Source organism: Rhinolophus sinicus, chromosome 6, assembly GCF_057876585.1.
Source record: "Rhinolophus sinicus isolate RSI-liver-muscle chromosome 6, RSI-T2T, whole genome shotgun sequence".
NCBI lineage: Eukaryota > Metazoa > Chordata > Mammalia > Chiroptera > Rhinolophidae > Rhinolophus > Rhinolophus sinicus.
This window is the reverse complement of record NC_142506.1, coordinates 66,375,851-66,399,378: the sequence shown is the minus strand read 5'-3', so window position 1 is coordinate 66,399,378 and position 23,528 is coordinate 66,375,851. Positions and strand designations below refer to the sequence as shown.

Sequence of the window (23,528 nt, the reverse complement as noted above, 5' to 3'; positions counted from 1 at the left end):
ATTGTTGATAGACTCCGGAGGTAGGGCGGTGAAGGTGTCCCGATGACCTTCCAACCAGAAGAAAACTGCTTTGGCTGGTCTTCACTGACAAGTATAGAGAAAACAGCATTCACCAGACGAAGAGCTGCACCCCAGCGTGTCCTAAGATATTACAGGGGCTGGTTCAACTTGCTGATCAATGACACAACATCAGGTAAACAGGTGCACTTGGAGCATCTGGTTACTGTTACAGGCTCCACTGTCAGCTCCAATGTGTATCTGTTTGCTGCACAAGCCACACAGGCAAGTTGATGGGGAGTTAGTGGGAATCATCCCTCCTCCCGGAATCTTTCCAGTCCTTGAAATCCATCAGCAAAGTATTGATTTTACTTTACTATTTATTTGTTGGAGGCAGTTCTGTTGGCTTCGCTTGGACTTTTCCATCATAATTCCCCTCATTCCACAATAAGGGGAACCAATGCATTGATGCTTCCTGTTGCTCAGAAATGTACAAAGAATGTCTGAGCAAAACAGTGCAATAATCTTTCTGAAGAATGGAAACGTACACTGGTCCAAAAAGAAAAGTAGCAGAAGTCTCAGCAGCATTGTCAATAATTCTGAAGTTCATAAACACATTTGTGTATACTACAAATTTACTGAGAAAGTTTTCACAAATCCTCTTCTTCTATATTTCAAAGGAAAAGAATCCAGAATCGAACTTCTTATAATATTATCTCTTTAGAAAACTGGTAAGTACAAAATGTCATGTGTGCTTGAAGAAACACAGGCTCACATTGTTAATTCTTGGGGGACAGCCATAGCTTTGGGGTTTTGAGTATCATGATTTCTATATCATTGTTATCCTTTCCAGATCCTTGAAGCTCTCCTCAAGTTGTCTATTTGTTTGTTGTTTTCGAGAGATACAGACCCTTCTGGGACTTGACGTGTCCAACTCGAGATGACTCCCTCACTGACACAGGGTTTCATTTCCTTGTTACTCAGGGATCATGTGGCGACATGAAGTGTAGAGCTGGATGGCTGCCAGGTCTCCTGATCCCATCCGACAGGACAAGCTGTATTTTACACCCTTAAGCTTTCAGCAAGTCTGAGAAAACTTTGCCAGAAAGACCGATTAGTTTCCTGTTAAGGTGAATTTCTGAATTAAAGACCACAAGTGATCTTCAACCAAGCAGAGCACACAATGCACAGACCCATAGCTTTTATTTTGATTTCGACAAGTTCTTTCTAAAGTTCCTAGAGACAGAGGACAACAGCCAAAAAGCTCTAAAAACAAGGAGACACTTAGGCGACAGCTAGCCCCACCGCGTATTATATTTAAGAAGCCTTTACAATGGTATAGTTGGTGCTGCCCCCAGAGTGGACGGATAGAAAGTGGATTATAGTAGAAAGTATAGAAAGGGAAACACACACAAAGAAACTGTTATATGATAAAGACAGATTTTAAACGACTCTAGCAAAAGACAGTGTTTTTGATATGCTTAGATACTGGAGAGTCATTCTGAAAATAAAATTCATACCCCCACACTCTATTTAGTTGTGGAGATCTCCACATAAGAAAAGAAACCCCACACATTCAGCACAAAAACTGTGGGAGCATTTGTTAAGAACAGAACGTTTAAAACTATGACTCAGAACTGGAGTAAATAAAATAAGTAGTAATTATAAGAGCACATCATTCAAAATGTCTGCTTAGAAAAATTAACATGAACTCAGAAGCCAAATAACAACTTGGACAATATATGTAATGCCTATCACAGAAATGTGGAAAGTGTTAATCTTATGAATTCTAACCAAAGAACAATAATAGGAAAAGGGGACCAGTATCTTAAATAGAAAATTAAGAGAAAAAACTCCAAGCAAATGGTCATTACGTATCTTAAATGCAAACAACCACATTTATAATAAGAAAATACACTTTAAAACGACACAGCAATACCATTTATTATCTAGAAACAGAAAAATATCTAAAAGGTTGACAACTTCCTCAGTTGGCAAACCAAAACAGGGAGGCCCATTAGGATAGCACAGAATAAGATACAGAATTCTTTGGAAAAGAAGTAGACATAGCTATGAAATTGCCTGGTGATCCATTCATTTTACTTCTGGCAGTTTATCTTGACAGTATGCCCACCTAAGTATATTCATCATAGCACTCATTATCCTGATAGGAAAACAGCAGAAGGCTCAGTGAGATACATTCTCAATGGAAACAGCAAGGGATAGATAAATCAGAACCTGATAAAATTATACCTTTATTAAATGAGGGACCAAGTATGATGGCAGTAAGTCCATCCTGCATAGAACCTTCTCGCATCACTTCAACTTTTAAAACATGTTGGTGTTCTTCATAGACAAACAAACAAAAGCAAAGGTCAAACTAAAAGAGGAAGATGCAGCAAAATCAACAATTGAAAAATATACTAATACAACCGTATGTAAAACTCCATTAATTTGGTGAGTGAGCCAACAAGAGATAAGAATTCGTTCAAGTCACTTTTGAGGAGAGTACTGACACTCAGTGTCAAACATCCTGGGGCAAAATGAATGCAAGGCTGTTTTAACCTTCACTCTGTAGTTTAGCTGCTAACAGTAAAGTTTGCATTAATTTTGATGTTATCTTCATGAAAATTGAAATGTAAGAATAGAGAAGAGGAAGAGAAAATGTATTTCAGAGTTGTTTTTTAATGCTGCATTATGAAGCTTGAACTTTAATATCCAACAAGCACTAATGAATTTTAAATTTCATTTCTACTTCAAAGATCTGACAACTGGAAGACCCTAGAAGTAAAGACATTTCAACACTATTGAACACCCCATCCAGCACCACTGGCACACGATTCTTGGGTTCTAAACACTATTCTTCAGAAAAAACAAAAACAAAAACGATGAACCCCCAAAACTCCTCCAAAACCAGAAATTCTTGAAAAGTTATATGATTATGGGTGTTGGCCAGGAGAAGTGTACAGTGAGCCTGGAATAAGGCGTTGTGCTACAAAGAAGAGGAATATGCTGAAAGACTAATGGGGATATATTCAAAGCAATGAGAAGCCAGTTCAAGTAGCACTCGTTAGCCAAATTTGGGATAAGCCGAGCTTCCAACATCGTAATGAATGTAATTGATTGTGACAAATGGAATAAATAAAACTTTATGAATCCCTGTTGACACACATAAAATTTTAAAAATAGAAACTCTTTAAGATTATTATGGAAGGTCCTTCCTGTAAGTCCTTACTCCAAATAAATAAATAAATAAATAAATAAATAAATAAATAAATAACAATAAAACAGAAATGAAAGGGCAAAAATAAAGATTTACCATAGCTTTTTAGGTGAAACTTTAAACAGAGCCTGTAAATTCACATTCATCTTTATACAAGAGTGACATTTTATAAACACAGAAAAAAATGATAGAATTGATCTTAAAAATGAATATTTTGTACCCAACAGTGTAATAATTGATTATAGGCAAGTGTCATAGATGCCACAACTATTAAGTGAAAGGTTTTGCAGACATAGTGTATGTTCAAATGTTAACGTCAGTAGCAAAGAACTTACCTATTGTAGCAATGTTCCTTTAACATGTGAGAATCCTGGCTGTCACCTCTGATCCAGATTTGCATAAATTGGCTCCTTGGTCACAGCCAGTTTTCTCATTTTAGGAATGCCACTTGATTTGATGCCACAGGAAGTAACAAGGTATCACTGTAAATTACTTTACGTTATTTATGCATTAATTTTCAACTTAAAGTTTACATCTTTTCATAGAAATTAAAAATGTTTCGTAAACTGATTTTAATTATGTGTTCGAAATGTATGAGCATAGAAATCATATTTTGGACACTTGAGTTTGAATCTTTAAAAAACCGTTTATACCAGCAAAATTATGAAAAAGTTATTAGGTTCTTTGTAGTTCTTGACAGATATTACCTTACTTTCTGTATATATTTATTTTAAATTAACAGAGTCCTGTGCTTCAAAAGTGATATCCGTTAAGGACAGGAAAAGGTGAAAATACAGGTAAACATATAGGAATTGAACACCAATTCTTACCCCGATTTTCTTTAAGTTCAGCTACAGTTATAATGTTTTATTGTACTTCCTGCCAATCTTTGTTCTATGCACAGTTATTCATTGTTCAAAGCATATTGTGTGGATGTGGGTGTATGTTCCCACTTGATATTGTATTCTGATCACTTTTCACATCAGTGTTATAATAGGTATGCACCCAATGAGATTCTAATTCTTTTTTATGATTTATGTGAATTATGATGTGGGTGAATGGACATCTTGTACGTCATGTATTTCATCATTTTGGGGTATATTTAGCTATTGAGAGATAAGCAAAACTAAGTAATAAGCTTTTACGTCTTGTGGCTAACACAGGGATGACGTAGTTTCAATTTTACGTGTTTGTGCAATGATATTATTTGGAAGATGGAGACAAGCCTTTATTTCCATTTCCTCTGGTATAAGATCCTCAGAACACCTGCGAAGTTCTGGAGGATGCTTTGGGAGAGTTTGGAGAATGGTGGATGGAGGCAGGCTCTCAAGTGACTGCATCTAATTTCTGTCCGTAGATGTTTTATGAATAACACACAGATTTTTGGTTTGTCACATTTTAATGAGATGCTTTTTAGAAGTGATAGATTGGTCTCTCAGATTACATGACATCCTCCATATAATACTTACACAAATTCTGATTTATGAATAAAAAATTTCTGATTTTTCAATGCTTGAAAAAAAATGAGAAGAATTGGAATAACAAAAATTCTAAGTAAGTGTGCATATTATAATTTCATGACTTCGTTCTAGCGCCGTCTTCTCACACAAGTGGGATACTCCAGTTTCCCTTCCCGACAGCGTGCTCGAAATGCAGACTTTGGTGAGTGTTCACGATACCCCCTTTTACACACAAATTCAACAATATCCTCTGTTCTAGAATAAAGCTTTTCCTCATAAGTCCATTTAAACTGTATATTATGTTTTTCCATAATTTCTTTTGATATTACACATGCATCTGAAGGTAAAAAAAAATGAACAGAGAACATTAAGTAGAATACAAACATTTTCCGCAGATTTTCAGACTTTCAGACAGAATCCTCTATATTTGGCAAGGAATTCCTTCTCAAACCTTTTCAAGAAAACCTTATTGAGAATCCATCATTTACATATGAATCATTACACACAAGTAATTATGTAAAACTGAGGAACCATGTTTAATGTGTGAGAATGAACTGTCATAATCAAACATTTGTAATGTCAATTATCATAGAAAGAGCTGTTATTAAAGAATCCCTTTTGCTGTTGTTGCTTAATTAAGAATTTTTAAATTATTTCTTCACATATGCATATTTGGTAGACAAGCAATCGGTAGAATTGTTGTATATTAATTCATCAAAACTTGATTATAAACAAAAAACATCACATTCATTACACTGATTTTTCTCAGAACCCACGAGAACATCGAAGTACTCACCTAAGCATTTTGGTGGTTCTGACCACTTTCCATCTCTACATGTGATCCGCTTGTTTCCCTGAAGTGCATACAAGGACTGACATTGGTATTCAACTGATGACCCTGGAGCATATTCTGCTGCTGGGAATGTGGTGATGTCTCCATTTTGAATAGGTGGAGGGACCCCACATTTTCCTTTAGACTCTAAGAAAAGATATTATTTGATTTATTGAGAGACCAAAGAAAAACACAGTTTAACATAAGCAAATAAAAACATAGCAAAATATGTAATATGAAGACTTGTGATTTCTGATGACAGAAAAGACTCACTGAAGTAATTTTAATCACTTACACTGAGAATCACCCCACATAAAAGCACATGTGAAACATTAACAAATACGTTCATTGTTTTCATATATCTCTTGGCCATTTGTATTCTTCTTAGGAGAAGTTTCTATTCATGTCCTCTGCCCAGTTTTTAATTGAACAAGACCCTGGTATTTGTGGTCTGCAGAAACCTCACTTCATACTTGAAAACATAGGTAGGCTCAAAGTAAAACACTGGGAAAAATATACACCATGCTGAAGTTTAAGTGGATAATACCATATATCCTTTGTTGGTACCCCGTGTTTCCTGAACCCTAAACCCTGGAGTGCCCCATGCCAGGTTCTCAGAACTTTTTTCTATATACACCAATTGCCTGGGTGAGATCAGCCAGCATCCCACCTTTAAATATAACCCATATGCCAAAGAACCCCAAATTTATATCTTGTTCTATTGTCCACCCCAGCTAGTCCAGGTCTCAAAGTGGAATTCCATAGGTCTGCCAAACGGACTTAAGGTGCCTTTAATATAGTTTTTCCTCGGGAAAAACTGAGTGTCTTAATGCTTAAGATGGGGAATGTTCCATGATTCCAACTATTCTACTCTGGTTGAAGCTTTCGTAATATCAATAGACCATATTTTTCAATCAGCCCATAAAAAGACTTGGAATTTAAGCACCATCATTTTATTGCACTAAAATTTTTTACTGCATAAGAAACTAGTTCACTATGTATTTATGTCAACACATATTGTCCTTAATATATTCTCTAAAATTAGGGAAGAGAAGTAAGATGCTGACCTTTGCACTGAGGTGGTTCCGTCCAGGTTCCATTTAAACACATCACTTCTCCGTTCCCAAATAGAGTCAAAGGCCCGATGCACTCATAATGTACGGTGTCGCCCGGTAGATACTTAGGTATCTCGTCTACTAGTCGAGCATTTTCCACTGCGGGAGGATTCGCACAGGAAACATCTGAATAGGAAGAAAGAGCATGTCTCTAATGTAACGACCATTTTGAATGCAAATGAACAAAAGGAATTCCGATATATGCATTATTTCAGGGAAGCTTTAAAATCAATGGGTAATCTGTCACAAAAAAAAAATAATAATTTTCTAAATTTACATGTAAAATTGAGAAAAGGAGATAAACAATAGATTTTTTTAAGATTTAAGCTTCTATACATTAAATTCCTCTCCCATCCCCTCTAGAGTTTAAAAAACATCTTTGAGGCCCACAAAAATGACATTCTTTCTGGACATTTTTCTTTGAGTTTAATAAAATAAATATTATACATTACATAAATTCAAAATGAATGTACAACCGCAAGAAACTCATAATAAAGAGATTATTTGACAAGAAAATATTAGTTTTCAATTGTCATGTACAATTGAATTGTAATTTTAAGCTTAGGAAAATAAACACAAGTACACACTTCCTTAGCGAAAAGTCAAGAATGTTTGATGAACTCCATTGTTGAAGGAAGATGATGTACGGTCAATGGACCCAAAAAATACGAGTTGTGAAAACATAAGAAAAAAATAAATGTGTAATTGATAAAAACACTGCAGTGATTCTGCGGAGGGGGCAATGTTTAAGGCACCACCGTGAGGCATGTGTAATTCCTCAGAGAGATTCAGGGAGATATGAAGTCATAATCGGCTATCGTGAGGATTCCCAAACTAAGGTGCGGGTGGACTCTTTTTGGAATTGTTACAAGTCTCGGGCACATACGTCGAGTCTTTGACTCTGAGTCTGAATGTACCTGTGAACTCGCATTTGCATTTCTATCAACATCCCAGAAGATGCAGTGCCCGCTGTCCCTGGACCGCACTCTGAGAACGAAGGGGCGAGGAGACTAACGATAGTGTACACGTGCCATCCCTTTCCTGGAGGCATAAACGTTCTTTGACTAAAACATAACTATGTCTGCTTTTCAATAGTGCTACAAGCGATTTAACAAATAAATTTTAAAATGTCATCACCTTACCTCGGCATGTTGGTTCCCCTATCCATTTGCCCTTAATACACTGCACAATATTGGATCCCTCCATTTGGTAATATTTGTCACATTCATAAGTCAGTTCTTCTCCTGAACTATATGATTTCTTCTGTTTATTCACGAGTGTGGCATTACCAACCGTGGGTGTGTCAGAACATTCGGCTTCTGAAAGGAAAACAATATACATTTGTTCAGCAAATCATTAAAAATACACAATGGCCAATAATTATAGAAGGAATAATAGTTAGGCACATATTAAACCACTGAATGCTGTACAGTGTTTTTCTTTTAACGTGAAAATGTTAGCAGTCTTGACTTAATGACATGGACTGATTCTGCATTTATCAGAAGTGTAACAAGGGAGCGGTGATATCAAAGCCTGGAGAGATATGGATGCAGGTAACGCTTGAGACCAAACTTCTTCCACTCCCATTCTTACTTGCCCACACAGCCCTCCTGCGTTATGACATATTGTTACTGTTTGCTTCTGTCAAAATCTGTTTCCACAATTATGTCAAATATGTTAGAAATGATTTGTTTATAAGGCTACATCTGAGAAACCAACAGTAAATTGAATAACAACAAGATTGGTGATACAGGATGAGAGATGAGAAACCTGAGAATGTTCCTCAGAGCACATCGAAAGTGCACAAAAGGTGATGTCACAATGAAATATTCTCGCTCATGTCATTGAACTTTTCTGACTACTAGGGCTAATTAATTCTCTTCCAGAACCCAGAGCTCCCCAGAGTTCCCGTGTTAAATTCTGAACTCATATTGGCGTCATTACTGTTCTGAACTAAAGATATTTGTCAGCCTCAGAATAAAATGATATACACTATACTTATGCATTCTGGTGGATGGGACCATCTTTCTCCGATACATTTTACAGATGGAGGTCCATCAATCTCAAATCCTTTGGAACACCTGTACATCACTTCTACTCCATACCGGTAACTGTTCAACTTATTAGTTACAGTACCATTCCCAATCAAAGGTGGTGGTCCGCAAGGACGTCCTAAAAAAAGAAGAAAGAGTGACTGCGTATTGCACTAACTCTGAAATCAATCTTATATACTGGTTGTCAGATGTGGTACTTATTTTGAAATGAAATGACCACACAGGAGCTAATATATTACAGAGAAGGTGCACAAATGCTTCCTGAGACCACCATTGTGGTGTGCGACCAACTGTAACTTGACCAAGACCTCGAGAATAAATATATCAACATATTTATGCATGGGACTATCAATGCTGCTATAGCCAATTGTGAGTCATGTAGGGAAACACACTGAGAAGTAATCATCTTAAGGAAAGTGCCATATATTGTAAGAAATCATAAGGAACATTGTAAGACGAAGATAAACGTTTTTTAAATACCTAGTGGTGAACCATTCACTACCTATATGAATATGTAGGAATATGAATAAATACACCTACATGAATAGGTAGGTTTAATTTCACTACACAGCCTTTGGTATAAAAAATACTAGAACTAGAAGTGATTTCATAATGAGCCAACTAATAAAAATAGGATTGATACAGTCATGCAAATAGTTTGGTAATTTATGTAAAAATATATAAATTGTTTTATATATTCAGAACGCTAAAGAATTGTGTCTCATGACTTTGAAGACAATTGGGTATTTTAAAGACTTGCACCAAAAATGGAATTTTAGTTTGCACGCTGTCCTGACCTATACACCGAGGTGGAGAAGTCCATGTTCCCATGTGGCATGTTATCCCATCTTCAGCAGATAGCCTGAAACCGTCTTCACAAATATAATTTAATTTGGTGCCATGTGTATAAGTGTGGGGTTCATCTTTTTCTTCTCCTTCTGAAGAGATAGATGAATTCACGTTTCCATGTTCGATGGGAGGTGGCTGAGAACATGGAAGTTTTTCTATATGAAGAACAGAGATCAAAGAATCAAGCACAGAGATAAATGTTTCAATTGCGAAATAAAATCAAATGCTACTTGGGATTTTGAACTAAGGATAATTTGAACAAATTAAGTTATGTAAAACCTGAAAAGTGTTTAAAAGTTGCAAGGATATATGTCTGCCTAAAATTGATGCTACCATCCGCTTGTTCCAAATGCCCTTCCCTTCTTGTCCTGTTCCTAGGGGAGGACACTACACATAAACAGCAATTGTATCTGGCATTTAAACACTGAGCTAAAGTTTTTGTGTCTGTTCATTTCACAGTGAAAGTGATTGAATTTGTGCACGTAGACTATAATTTCCCGTTGCAGGATGCGGTGGAATAGCTATGGAGAGAGCTCTGCATCCGGCTCCTTTACTCAAAGCACAGGGAGTTTTACCCTCCTTACGAAGAAGATGATAGCAGGTGAGGACCACTGACCAACACAGCGTGGAATCGACTGCCATATTCCATCCTTGCACTCAATTTCTTCTGGTCCCTGAATGAGAGAGTTTTCTTGACACAGAATAGATATTTTTTCTCCATCCTGACAATTCACTGTAGTTGTCATGTTTTCAGTTTTGGGAATCTGTGGTGGAGGTGGACATCTTCGTACTTCTAAAAATATTAAAATTACATTTCTTGATGAAAAGTCGTAAGTTAAAAGGACAATTCAGTAAACAGAAATGTCAGTAATAATATATCCTAAAAGACCGAATTATAATGCAATGGTCTTTTTTATGTTCTTTGGGTGTATGTCTTTTATTTTGCTTTCATTTTGTTCTTTGTTCTATTACGCTTGTTTTAAAGCTATAAATATCTACACTTTTGCTGTATCTCATTGATTTCAATGTGCACTGCAGTCATTGCCATTTTATTTAAACTATTGCTTTTTGGTAAATGATTGACAAAGCACTTTTTCAGTTTTCCATATTTGTGAGCTGGATGAATAAGGTCTGTAGGTCTCTAATTTTATTATTTTTGCTTTCAATTTGGAAAGGGGTTTAAGGTCTTTTTAAATTCAAATTTGTTTGGAATTCCATTATCACGTGGAAATGATCCATCGTTTTAAGTTTATTGATTGTATTAAAATAGGACAACAAAGATTGTAAGACAAGGAGTATTACAAATGTTATAAAGAATTATTTTATAATCATAAAAATACTTCACAAGCACAAAGCAGTTATATATGTATCTAAAATATTTCAAATAGGCAAAGTGAAGATGAACAGAACTAAAAAAATACATATCCAATTCCACAATTCTAGTTATTAATACTGATAGGCTTCTAATTCTAATAGGACAGCCAGACAAAATTTTAAAAAAGACATCGAAAATTTTAACACAAATGTGAACCTTTTTCAGTAGGACTGAAAACTAGAGTCTACATCTGCTTTCATATTAAAATGGAACCATCGAAAAGATGGAAAATGTGTGGTACAAAAACAAAAACATGAATAAATTTCAAAATGCTGAAATCTTACCCAGTACAAGCTCTGACAAGAGAATTACATTAGAATCAATAAGAATAAATTATGCAAACACAGGATATTCATCAATTGTGCACATTGAACATGTGTAGTTCTTTATATACTAATGATTCCACAATAAAACTGGTAAAGGAAAATAAATATTTGGAAATTGAATAGAAGACTTCTATATAAGTGACAGGGTAAAGGAGAAATCACATGGTGTAGCAGAAAATATTTCACACTGACTTGCAATGAAAATAAAATGGAAGTGAAATATTTTCAGACATAGATAAGCACTTAAAAGGAAAAAAAATGGAGTTTTACATAAGATTTCTATTTTAAAAGTAGGATGGTTTAAACCCATGTTTTAATTTTCTACATTAAAAAGTGAGAAGAGAGTAAAATGAAAATCAAAATATTCAGAAGGAAGGAAACCATAAGTCCAGAGAGAGGAGAAAATTGAAAAAATTGAGAAAGACAAATAGGAAAGAAAAACAGAAAATTAATAAAGCTTGCTGAAATAGTGAATGCTAATTAAGCTAAAAAAAATAGAAAAGAGAGGAAATGGAGAATATTAACAGTGCTTAAAATGGTTTTTTGAAAATATTAGTAAAATGTAAAACAAAACAAAACCAAACAACACCCTATGAAGAATGATCGGGTAGTTGAGAGAAACAAGTATCAACCTCAGTATGAAAGGAGTGACACCAGGGAAGATACTGCAGAGGCAAGAGGGAGAGTGAAGACTGTGACTATTAACCAATAGAAAACCAGCCAATTGATAAATTGGGTGAAATGGAGCTATTTCTTCAAAAATACAACTTCCTTACATTGACAGCAGAGAAAATTTGAATAGACCACCGCCTATTAAAGAAATTGAATTGTTCATCAAGAAAACCTTCCAAATAAACATCAAACTACCTATCAGATGCCTTCACAGGTGAATTCTGTCAATCCTTTAAGGGAAAATTAATACAATAACACTATGTGTAATGATATCACACATGTACTTTCAGACACAGTGGGGCAGAGAACACGTCTCAGTGGGTTTTTATGAGGCCATCATATCCCTGATAACAAAACCTGGCAGTGACATTGCAAGGAAAAGTAATTGTAGACTAATATCCTCCATGAATATAGACGCAAAAATTCTTAAAAATATATCAGCAGAAAGAGTACATGGAAATCGAGAAAGAATAACGTATCACCACCAAGTATAGGAATGAGATTTATTCAGCAATCAAAAATTTATATATGTTATTCACTGTATTAACAGAATTAAAAAACACATATTATCCTATGAATAAATGCATAAAGAGCATTTAAAAATATTCAGCAGCAGTTGATAATGAAAGTCCTTACTCAGCTAAGTGGGAAGAAAAGGAAATTCCTTTAATCTGATAAAGGGCATCTAGAAAAATCCTCAAACATTACACTTGTGGTAAGATGCTGAATACACTATCCAGTGGTCAGGAACAGGATAAAGATGTTTGTTTTCATCACTTTCTTTCAATGGTTTATCGAAGGGCCTCATGAGTGCCATAAAACAAACAAACAAAATATCAAACTAAAAAGGGACTGGCAGAAATAAAATATTGCATTTGCAATGATACACTTGCTTAAGGAAAATTGTAACAGATCTGTAATATACCACCTAAAATGAATAATATAATAGTGCAGTTTCAGAGTATAAAATCAATACACAAAAATCAAGAGGATGTCTTTATACGTGCAGAAAAATTGGGAAAACATAATTATGAAAAATTGCATGTTAATATTAAAAATATAAAATATAAATACAATTTTAGACTAGTAAATTATCTACACTTAAATTATTGTTGGGAAGCTGGCCTGCCTAGGGTGGGGCAACCACATCTGCAGCTGCAGAGACACAGGGGATCCCAGGATGGAAGAGAGAACACAAAAGCCAAGAGGGCCCAGTTTAAGAGGCACAAGATTCAACATACCCAGAGGCCAACTCCAGAGCAAACCAGAATACTACAGGGTTTGACCTACAAGTGACACACCCAGAGGGGATTCTTTACAGGCACAAGAGCCCATAGAGGCCAAACCACATTTAAGCAGTCAACCCTCCCGCAGCAGCAGAACACCCTGAGGGGGGCAGAGCCAAGTCTCACAACTAGTCAGCCTAGGAGTTAATCCCACCTACTCACAAGTGAAAAGCAATTAAAGATCTTCTTTAACAGGACAATATACACAACACAAGAGTCACCTTTGGAGCACACGCAGAGGAGAAGAACGAAGTAGTGCAAGTCAAATATAAAGGACACATACTACATAAGATAACCAAGCAAGAACTAAGAACTCTAGGGGATCTACCTAACACATCGAAGCAAACACAGAGTCAGCCAGAATGGGGAAACAAAGAAACACGTCCCAAATAAAAGAACAGAAGAAACCTCCAGGAATGGAACCAAATGAAACAGAGGTAACCAACCTATCAGAGACAGAGTTCAGAACACTGATGATAAGAATGTTTAAGGAGCTTAGAGACGACATCAAGAAGGATGTAGAAATGATAACGGACAACCAGTTAGAACTAAAGAACACAACAACTGAAATAAAGAACTCACTTAAAGGAATTAACAGCAGGTTAGATGAAGCAGAGGATCAAATCAGCGACTTAGAAGACAAGTTAGCAGAGATCACCCAAACAGAACAACAGAAAGAAAAAAGAATAAAAAACAATGAAGATGGTTTAAGAGACCTATGGGATAACATCAAGCGCAACAACATGCGCATCATAGGAATACCAGAAGGTGAAGAGAGGAAGCAAGGGATGGAGAACATATTTGAAGTAATAAAGTCCGGAAACTTCCCTAACCTGGTGAAGGAAACAAACATACAAGCCCAGGAAGTGCAGAGAGTTCCAACCAGGAAAAACCCAAACAGATCCACACCAAGACACATTATACGTAAAATGGCAAAGGTTAAAGACAAAGAGAGAATCCTAAAAGCAGCAAGAGAAAGACAGAGGGTTACATACAAGGGAACTCCCATAAGACTATCAAATGACTTTTCTGCAGAAACATTGAAGGCCAGGAGGGAGTGGCAGGAGATACTCAAAGTGATGGAAAACAAAGGCCTACAACCTAGGTTGCTTTATCCAGCAAGGCTATCATTTAAAGTTGACCGAGAGATATAGAGCTCCCCAGAAAAGATTAAGCTAAAGGAATTTATTACCACCAAGCCAGCATTGCAAGAAATACTAAAAGGACTTCTGTAAATAGAAGAAAGATGAAAACAATCTAACTACAAATTTAAAAATGGCAATAACTATGTACCTACCTATCAATAATCACTTTAAATGTAAACGAATTAAATGCTCCAATCAAGAGACATAGTGTGGCTGAGTGGATAAGAAAGCAAGACCCTTGTATATACTGTATACAAGAGACTCGCCTCAGATCAAAAGACACACACAGGCTGAAAGTGAAGGGTTGGAGTAAGATATTTCACGCAAATGGAAATGAGAAAAAAGCTGGAGTTGCAATACTTATTTCTGACAAAATAGACTTTAAAATGAAGAAAATATTAAAAGACAAAGACAGGCATTATATAATAATAAAGGGATCGATCCGACAAGAGGACATAACCCTAGTAAACATCTATGCACCCAACATAGGAGCACCTAAATATATAAAACAGATATTGGCTGACATAAAGACAGAGATCAACAGTAACACTACCATAGTAGGGGACTTCAACACACCTCTGACTACAAGGGACAGGTCTTCCAGACAGAAAATCAATATGGAAACAACATCCTTAAATGATACATTGGACCACTTGGATTTAATCGATATTTTCAGAGCATTTCACCCCAATGCTGCAGAATACATGTTCTTCTCAAGCGCACATGGAACATTCTCCAAGATAGACCATATGTTAGGCCACAAAACAAGTCTTGATAAATTTAAGAAAATTGAAATCATACCAATTATCTTCTCTGACCACAGTGCTATGAAATTAGAAATGAACTACAGGAAAAAAACTGGAAGACACACAAATTCATGGAGGCTGAATAATATGTTACTAAATAATGATTGGGTCAAGCAGGAGATCAAGGAAGAAATCAAAAGATATCTTGAGACAAACGAAAATGAGAATACGACGACCCAAAATCTATGGGGCCGCGAAAGCAGTCCTAAGAGGGAAGTTCATAACATTGCAGGCCTACCTAAAGAAACAAGAAACATCACTAATCAACAGTTTATCTTCACACTTAAGGGATCTGGAAAAAGAACAACAAAATAAGCCCAAAGGGAGTACAAGGAAAGAGATAATAAAGATCAGAGCGGAAATAAATGAAATAGAAACCAGAAAAACAATACGAAAGATCAATAATCCAAGAGTTGGTTCTTAGAGAAGATAAACAAAATTGACAAACCTTTAGCCAGACTCATTAAAAAAAGAGAGAGAGGACCCAAATTAATAAAATCAGTAATGAAAGAGGAGCAGTGACAACAGACACCGCAGAAATACAAAAAGATTTAAGAAATTACTATGAGCAACTGTATGCCAACAAATTTGACAATCTGGAAGAAATGGACAATTTTCTAGAAGTGTACAACCTTCCAAGGCTAACTTAAGAAGAAACAGAAAACCTGAATAGACTGATTACCACCAGGGAAATTGAATCAGTAATCAACAATCTCCCAACAAACAAAAGCCCTGGACCAGATGGTTTTACAGGTGAATTTTACAAAACGTTCAAAAAAGAATTATCACCTATTCTCCTCAAGCTCTTCCAAAAAATCCAGAGGGAGGGAAGACTCCCAAACACTTTTTACGAAGCCACTATCACCCTGATCCAAAAATCAGACAAAGACACCACAAAAAAAGAAAACTACAGGCCGATATCGCTAATGAACATAGATGCAAAAATCCTCAACAAAATATTAGCGAACAGAATTCAGCAATACATTAAAAAGATCATATACCATGATGAAGTGGGATTCATCCCTGGTATGCAAGGGTGGTTCAACATCCGCAAATCAATTAATGTGATACACCACATTAACAAAATGAAAAATAAAAATCACACGATCATATCAATAGACGCAGAAAAAGCATTTGATAAAATCCAGCAGCCATTTATGACAAAAACCCTTAAGAAAGTGGTAATAGAGGGATCATATCTCAACATAATAAAGGCCATATATGATAAACCCACAGCTAACATCATACTCAATGGGGAAAAGCTGAAACCATTCCCCTTAAGATCAGGAACAAGGCAAGGTTGCCCACTTTCTCCATTTCTATTCAACATAATATTGGAAGTTCCAGCCACTGCAATCAGACAAGAAAAAGAAATAAAAGGCATCCAAATAGGTAAAGAGGAAGTAAAATTGTCATTATACGCAGATGATATGATACTATATATAGAGAACCCTAAAGACTCCACCAAAAAACTATTAGAGCTGATAGATGAATTTAGTAAAGTAGTAGGATACAAAATTAATAGTCAGAAATCAGTTGCATTTGTATATACCAATAATAAAACATCAGAAGGAGAAATTAAAAAAGGAATCCTATTTACAATTGCTCCAAAGACTATAAAATAACCTGGGAATAAATTTAACCAAAGCAGTAAAAGATCTGGACTCAGAAAATTATAAGACACTGAAGAAAGAAATGAAAGAAGATACAAATAGATGGAAACACATACCATGTTCATGGATAGGAAGAATTAATATAGTTAAAATGTCCATACTGCCTAAGGCAATATACATATTCAATGCAATTCCTATCAAACTACCAACGACATTTTTCACAGAAATAGAACATATAATCCTAAAACTTATATGGGACCATAAAAGACCCAGGATATCCTCAGCAATCTTGAGAAATAAGAACAAAGTTGGAGGTATAATGATACCTGACATCAAATTATACTAAAAGGCTACAGTAATCAAAACAGCATGATATTGGCATAAAAACAGACACATAGATCAATGGAACAGAATAGAGAGTCCAGAAATAAATCCATGTCTATATGTCCATTTAATCTACGACAATGGAAGCAAGAATATACGGTGGGGTAAAGACAGTCTATTCAATAAATGGTGCTGGGAAACCTGGACAGACACATGCAAAAAAATGAAGCTGGACCACCTCCTTACATCATACACAAAAATAAATTCAAAATGGCTTAAAGACTTAAATGTGAGAGCTGAAACCATAAAATTCCTAGAAGAAAATATAGGAAGAAAATTCACAGACATTACCTGGAGTAAGATTTTTACTGATAATATCCCCTCGTGCGAGGGAAGTAAGAGAAAAAATAAACATGTGGGACTACATCAAACTAAAAAGCTTTTCCACAGCAAAGGAAATCATCAATAAAACAAAAAGTGATCCTACTGAATGGGAAAAGACATTTGCCAATGATATATCTGATAAGGGGTTAATATCACAAATTTATAAAAAACTCAATCAATTCAACTCCAAAAACAAACAACCCAATTAAAAAATGGGCAGAGAACATGAAGAGACATTTTCTAAAAAGGACATACAGATGGCAAACAGACATATGAAGAAATGCTCAACCTCACTAACCATCAGAGAAATGCAAATAAAAACTACAATGAGATACCACCTCACCCCAGTCAAGATTGCTATCATCAATAAATCAACAAACAACAAGTGCTGGCGTGGATGTGGAGAAAAGGGAACGCTTGTGCACTGTTGGTGGGAATGCAGATTGGTGCAGCCACTACGGAAAACAGTATGTAGGTATCTCAAAAATCTGAAAATGGAACTACCTTATGATCCAGCAATCCCACTCCTAGGTATCTATCCGGAGAAATCCAAAACTCCAATTCAAAAATCTTTATGCACGCCTATGTTTATTGCAGCACTATACACAATAGCCAAGACATGGAAACAACCGAAATGCCCATCGATACATGATTGGATTAAGAAACTGTGGTACATTTATACAATGGAGTATTATGCAGCCATAAAGAAGAAAGAAATCTTACCATTTGCAACAACATGGGTGGACCTAGAGAACATTATGTTAAGTGAAATAAGTCAGACAGAGAAAGACAAATACCATATGATTTCACTTATATGCGGAATCTAAAGAAAAGAATAAGTGAATGAACTAATCAGAAACAGTTTTGGAGACATAGAGGAAAAACTAAGGGTTGCTAGATGGGCGGGGGGATGGGGATAAGGGGGAAGGTGAGAGGTTTAGAAAATAGTTGGTAACCACAAGATGGCCACGGGGTTTTGAAAATTAATTTGGGGAACATAATCAATAATGTAAAGATGTTGTAGGACATCCGATGGACATGTGTCCCGTTAGGGAGACCACCTCAGGGATGATGTAGATGCCTGATCTCTGCACTGTACACCTGAAGCTGAACAATAATGAAGGCCAACTATAGTTTTATATAAATATAAATATATATATGTGTATATATGTATGTATATACTTACAAGAAGTGGACTACAACTTAGGTATAGAGACAGTGGAAATGTAATGGCTCTGTGCGATGTCAGAGGGATAGTGGATGGGGGGAGGGGGGTTCACACAGTGTGAGGGATATAAATGATAAACGTCTAAGTTTTGCTTTGTCTTGTGCACCTGAAACTAATAAAATTATAAAAAAAAATTAAAAAAAGCATAGGTATTAGTAATAAAAAAATTATTGTTGGGAAAATAGAAGCATAAATAAATAATTGAAGAGATATGTTTATGGTCTGAAAATTCAATGTGGCTAAAATTTCAATTCTTAATTAACATATCATTATACGTGTCATTTTTTTTATTATACAAGTTGATAATGTATAGAAATTGATAAGTTTTTCCCTGAAATTTCTATATTAATGAAAAGACCAGAATAATTTTAAAAATCTTGAAGGAAGAGCATAATTGGATAAAATATATCAGACTTCAAGACTTAGTATGAAGCTATAATTATGAAGGATACGTGGCAGGGATAAGGATAGATAAATAAATTAATGGACCAAATAGAGGGGCTAGAAATAAACCATGACTTCCATAGTTAATTGATTTTCATTTGACAGTCTTTCTCACCCACAGTAGTAAAACAATTGGATGTTCATATACAAAAAAGTACTTCATTCCCTATTTCACACCACACTTAATAATTAATAGAAGATAGATATATACCTAAATATTAATGGTAAAACTATAAAGCTTCAAGAAAATGTAGACAAACACTTGTACTTCACTGCCTGTAAATATTACTTGTTGCCTTTAAGACGATCTAAAGATGAGTGGAATTGTAGACAGTAGATTTGTTTTTGCATTTGTATGAAACTACTTTCTGTATATTGTAGGCCGGAGGAAATTGGTAAAAATGCTGAGGTGAGTGATTCAAGGTGCCCTCCTGTTGGAGAAGAATGAACCCCATGCTATCGGAATTGGTGGTGACGTGACTATGAGTTTTCAAGGTAGATATAGAGAAACAAATAGATAAATGGATGACTAGATATGCACATACGTAGATAGATACCTAGAGAGACAGATGGACAGGTAGATACTTACATAGATACTAGACACACACATAACAGCTATAGGTACAGGCACATTTGTAATATAAGAAATTGGAAGCAAATGGGATCCCAACAGTAAGAGGACACCTACTGCCCAGATATTAACTTACAGCCACCACATTTCTGGGTGGTTTGTTATATAGCTAACTAATGCATAGGACACAATAATTATTTAGAAACAGTCTTTTTGTTGCTTTCTAAATTACATTCCAGCTTGAAAATTATTTGTAGTAATAAATAGTTTAAAAATATTTTAAAAGACACAACGAGACTCTTTTTACAAAGTAGGAAGAAATAAATTTTGAAAATGTTATAAACAGCTTACCTGTGCAGGTTATTTCGGGATCCCATTCTCCATTTTTGCAGATTGAGTGTCTGTGTTCTGATTTTCCTCTACATGTGTAAGTTACGGTCATATTATGGATATAGTCATCATTATCTGTTAGGTTTGTCTCCCGTGAAATTGCCTTTGATAATTTACACTTCTTACGTTCATCTGTTTCTATAAATTGATAATATTACCATGAAAAGACTAATAATAAGAATCAAACCATTTAATACAAAAAATAGCTACAAAATCAATAGAACAATGAAATTAGAATGTATGCCTAGAAATTCCACCAACAAAGCTATCGCTGATCATGTTGCATGAGATGGGCTATTCTGTATGGACATAGTACTATCTACAGTCATGAAATTTCATAGAAAATATCCATCATAAAGACATTTTAAAATTTAATAAAAGTCACCCCAATAAATTAAATAAGAATATTTAATAACTAATTGTATGTTTTAAAAATTTTCATTACATTTATTGGGGGTGACACTGATTAGTAAAGTTACATAGGTTTCAGGTGTACAATTCTGTAATACATCAGCTATATATTGCATTGTGTGTTTACCACCAGAGTCAGTTCTTCTTCCGTTACCATATGTAACCCCTTTAAACCTATTCTAACATCCCCCTCCCCCTGGTAACCACTAAACTGTTGTCTGTGTCTGTTTTTTGTTTTCTTGGTCTTTCCTTGCTTTCAGTTTTATATCTCACACATGAGTAAAAGAATATGATTGTCAACTTTCGTACTTAGGGAACTCAAGAGCATCAGAGCTGCACTTAATGGATAATATATATAATGAAGAGTCATCATGTGACTAAATAGGTCCCATTTGAAATCTGTGCCAATGACCACATCCATATGTTTCTCCACATTGTTTTTAACCCCAAATCTTAAAATGTTAAAATAAAAACAATTATCTGTGGAGAGACTTTATGAGCTAGTATAATGATAGTCTTTCAGTAAAATTAATGTAAGTTGATAAGAAAGTTGATCTAAGATGTAGTGTGAATAAAATGTGAATATTAAAACAGATCCTTTGCTTGATGACCAAAACACAGAATAAGAAACTAACTGAGTGCTTAAAGTCATGACCTCTTCTGTGTGTGTGTATATATATATATATATATATACTCTTAGGATCCTTGAGAAGTATTTTATATGCCTATCACCCTATAATCTCATACCATTATAATGCAAATATAATAAATTTTTGCTGGCTCCACTATGAGTTACATAGATCTCTGAAGTTTTTATCGAGCTACCATATTTCAAAAATTCAGTGCAGGTGGAAATCCTTGTTGAATTTGACAAAACATCAGTGGAGGCTCTAGGTAATATTTGTTAATAATTTGTTAATGATCAGAGCTAAGTGAGGACGAACAGAACAAAGAAAATTCAAGTATTTAGACAAAGAACAGTAATGATTCTGTAGTACAACCTTTAAAAAAAAATAAAGGAGACTAATTCAAAACAGACCAGAGGGTTGAGAACTAGTCCTATTTTCAGGACTGGCCCAGAGCGTTGAGGGAGACAAAAGCGAATATTCTTCAAGGGATGGTAACTGAAAGAAGACCTGTAGTCAAAAGGTGGAGTGGTGGTTATTGTCAGTACGTGCTGTGATGGACTGGTGTCTGAAAGGACTTCTTTGTTTGTTAGGAGAATATAAACATCTTGAGAAGAGTGAAAAACTAGACTAGACGGAGGTACAAAATAAACATTGAGAGGAGAAAATTTTGTCCATCTTTGAGTACAAATTGGCTTTATACTTATAAACAATGTTAATATCAGGGACAGATTCATAAAATTCTACTGTTAGTTTCTATTTTTTTCCTCTGCAGGTACATATTAAACTACAAACAACAGATGTTTGGATTCACTATAACTTATGACCTGCCATTTTAAAGAATATATCCAAATTAAAAAGATACGCTTGCAAATAGTTTTACAATAAAAATATTAAATGTTATTGAACGTCAATCTGAGAAACGGATTCTCACCAATGCACCGAGGAGACTGGGTCCACCTTCCCCTGATACACGTAACTGATCTTTCTCCAATCATTGTGAATGCTTCACGGCAATTGAACTCTACTGACTCTCCATGGTGATAGGGAGCCGCAGGGGATACCACATAGCCATGAGCAAGTTCAGGTACGTCTCCACAGGTGCTGTTCTCCTCTGTGAAAATTTCACAAACACAGGTTAACCTTTAAAGTCGAATTCATGTGCCTATGTGATGATACACAGTGCTGATTCTAGTCTAAATATTAATGCTTGTATACATTACCAATACAGATGGGCAAGGTTGTCCATTCTCCATCAAGACATTGAACTTTGTGAGAGCCTTTCATCAGAAATCTAGGTTTGCAAACATACTCCACCACTTCACCATGTTCATATTCTTCTTTAGGTATGTTTTTAGCTTCCCCATTGGGGAGCTCAGGGCGTAGACCACACGATTTTACTTGCTCTACGGTAGAAATATCGTGTAATTGATAGATAACTCTTCTACTTTACAATCTAAAGTTCATTAAAATGAAGAGATTTTTTTCTTTAATTTATTTTTCATTACATAATATAGCATTCTTCAACAAAGGAAAAAGGATGGTATTTACCCAGATTTGTCTCCCAGTTCCATTACTTATACCGAACTACCTTATTGGAAGTGTTATGGTTAGTCCAAAAACCATGTTCAGTATTCTAGATATTCTAAATATTTATGCAAACCAATTAATAAATATCATTGCATAACTTACAGCAATATTCATATTCCATGAAAACACTTCATCAAAACTTTTTTTGAAAAAATACCATCATCTGAGGCAAGGATTTGACAAACATATTTTAATTTTGACTAAGCCATTCATGTAGCTGAGTTGACTATAAGTTGTTTGAATACTGTTTATGCATATGCAGAGAAAATTGCAGTGAAGCCCATGCTGATTAAAATGTCTAACATTAATGGTGGAATGGTAGGCAGAAAAGATATGATGAAAGCAGTCTGTCCACTGTCAGACACAATCTATGTATTTTCGGATATTTTCAATACATGTTTCAAAAAACAATGGAAGATTAATTTCTTAAGTTAGGCAATCAGAGTTCTCTAATAGCCAACACTTGTTCTCCTCAGGTATGTCTCTGGCTCAATGCCCTAGATTATAGACACTCTGGAAGCCAACAGGAAACTAACAGAGAACAACAATGTGATAACCGATATTCTAATTCTTGTTTCAGCAACTGTCAGGTAAACATTTACCTTTACATGTTGGAGGATCAGGAGACCATCCGAAGTGGTAGCACTGAGATGAATCTGGTCCAACAAGTTGAAGTCTGTTTCTGCAGGAGAATTTCATCACGTCTCCGACTCTATATGTGTCTTTCTTTGGCTCAGCATTTATGTATTTGTCTATATCGGGAACTGTGCATTCTCTTTCTATAGGAAAGGTCAGATAATTTAATGA

At 35.3% G+C, this 23,528-nt stretch overlaps 1 protein-coding gene across 5 annotated transcripts in view; it reads right to left on the bottom strand.

Annotated features, from left to right (window-relative positions):
* Positions 1 to 4,600: 4,600 nt before the first annotated feature.
* Positions 4,601 to 23,528, bottom strand: part of CFH (complement factor H) — a 50,224-nt gene continuing 31,296 nt past the window's right edge. For 4 of the 5 annotated variants that reach the window (XM_088799161.1, XM_088799160.1, XM_088799158.1 and 1 more), the window contains 11 exons: positions 23,324 to 23,500; positions 22,355 to 22,537; positions 22,066 to 22,245; positions 20,056 to 20,232; positions 10,147 to 10,323; positions 9,479 to 9,685; positions 8,626 to 8,799; positions 7,770 to 7,946; positions 6,580 to 6,753; positions 5,477 to 5,659; positions 4,601 to 5,017 (listed from right to left, as the gene is read on the bottom strand). In XM_088799161.1, coding sequence (XP_088655287.1) covers positions 4,809 to 5,017; positions 5,477 to 5,659; positions 6,580 to 6,753; positions 7,770 to 7,946; positions 8,626 to 8,799; positions 9,479 to 9,685; positions 10,147 to 10,323; positions 20,056 to 20,232; positions 22,066 to 22,245; positions 22,355 to 22,537; positions 23,324 to 23,500 — 2,018 coding nt within the window. In that variant the 3' untranslated portion in view covers positions 4,601 to 4,808. The remainder of the gene's footprint in view (positions 5,018 to 5,476; positions 5,660 to 6,579; positions 6,754 to 7,769; positions 7,947 to 8,625; positions 8,800 to 9,478; positions 9,686 to 10,146; positions 10,324 to 20,055; positions 20,233 to 22,065; positions 22,246 to 22,354; positions 22,538 to 23,323; positions 23,501 to 23,528) is intronic. The other variant, XM_088799162.1, reaches the window with a different exon arrangement.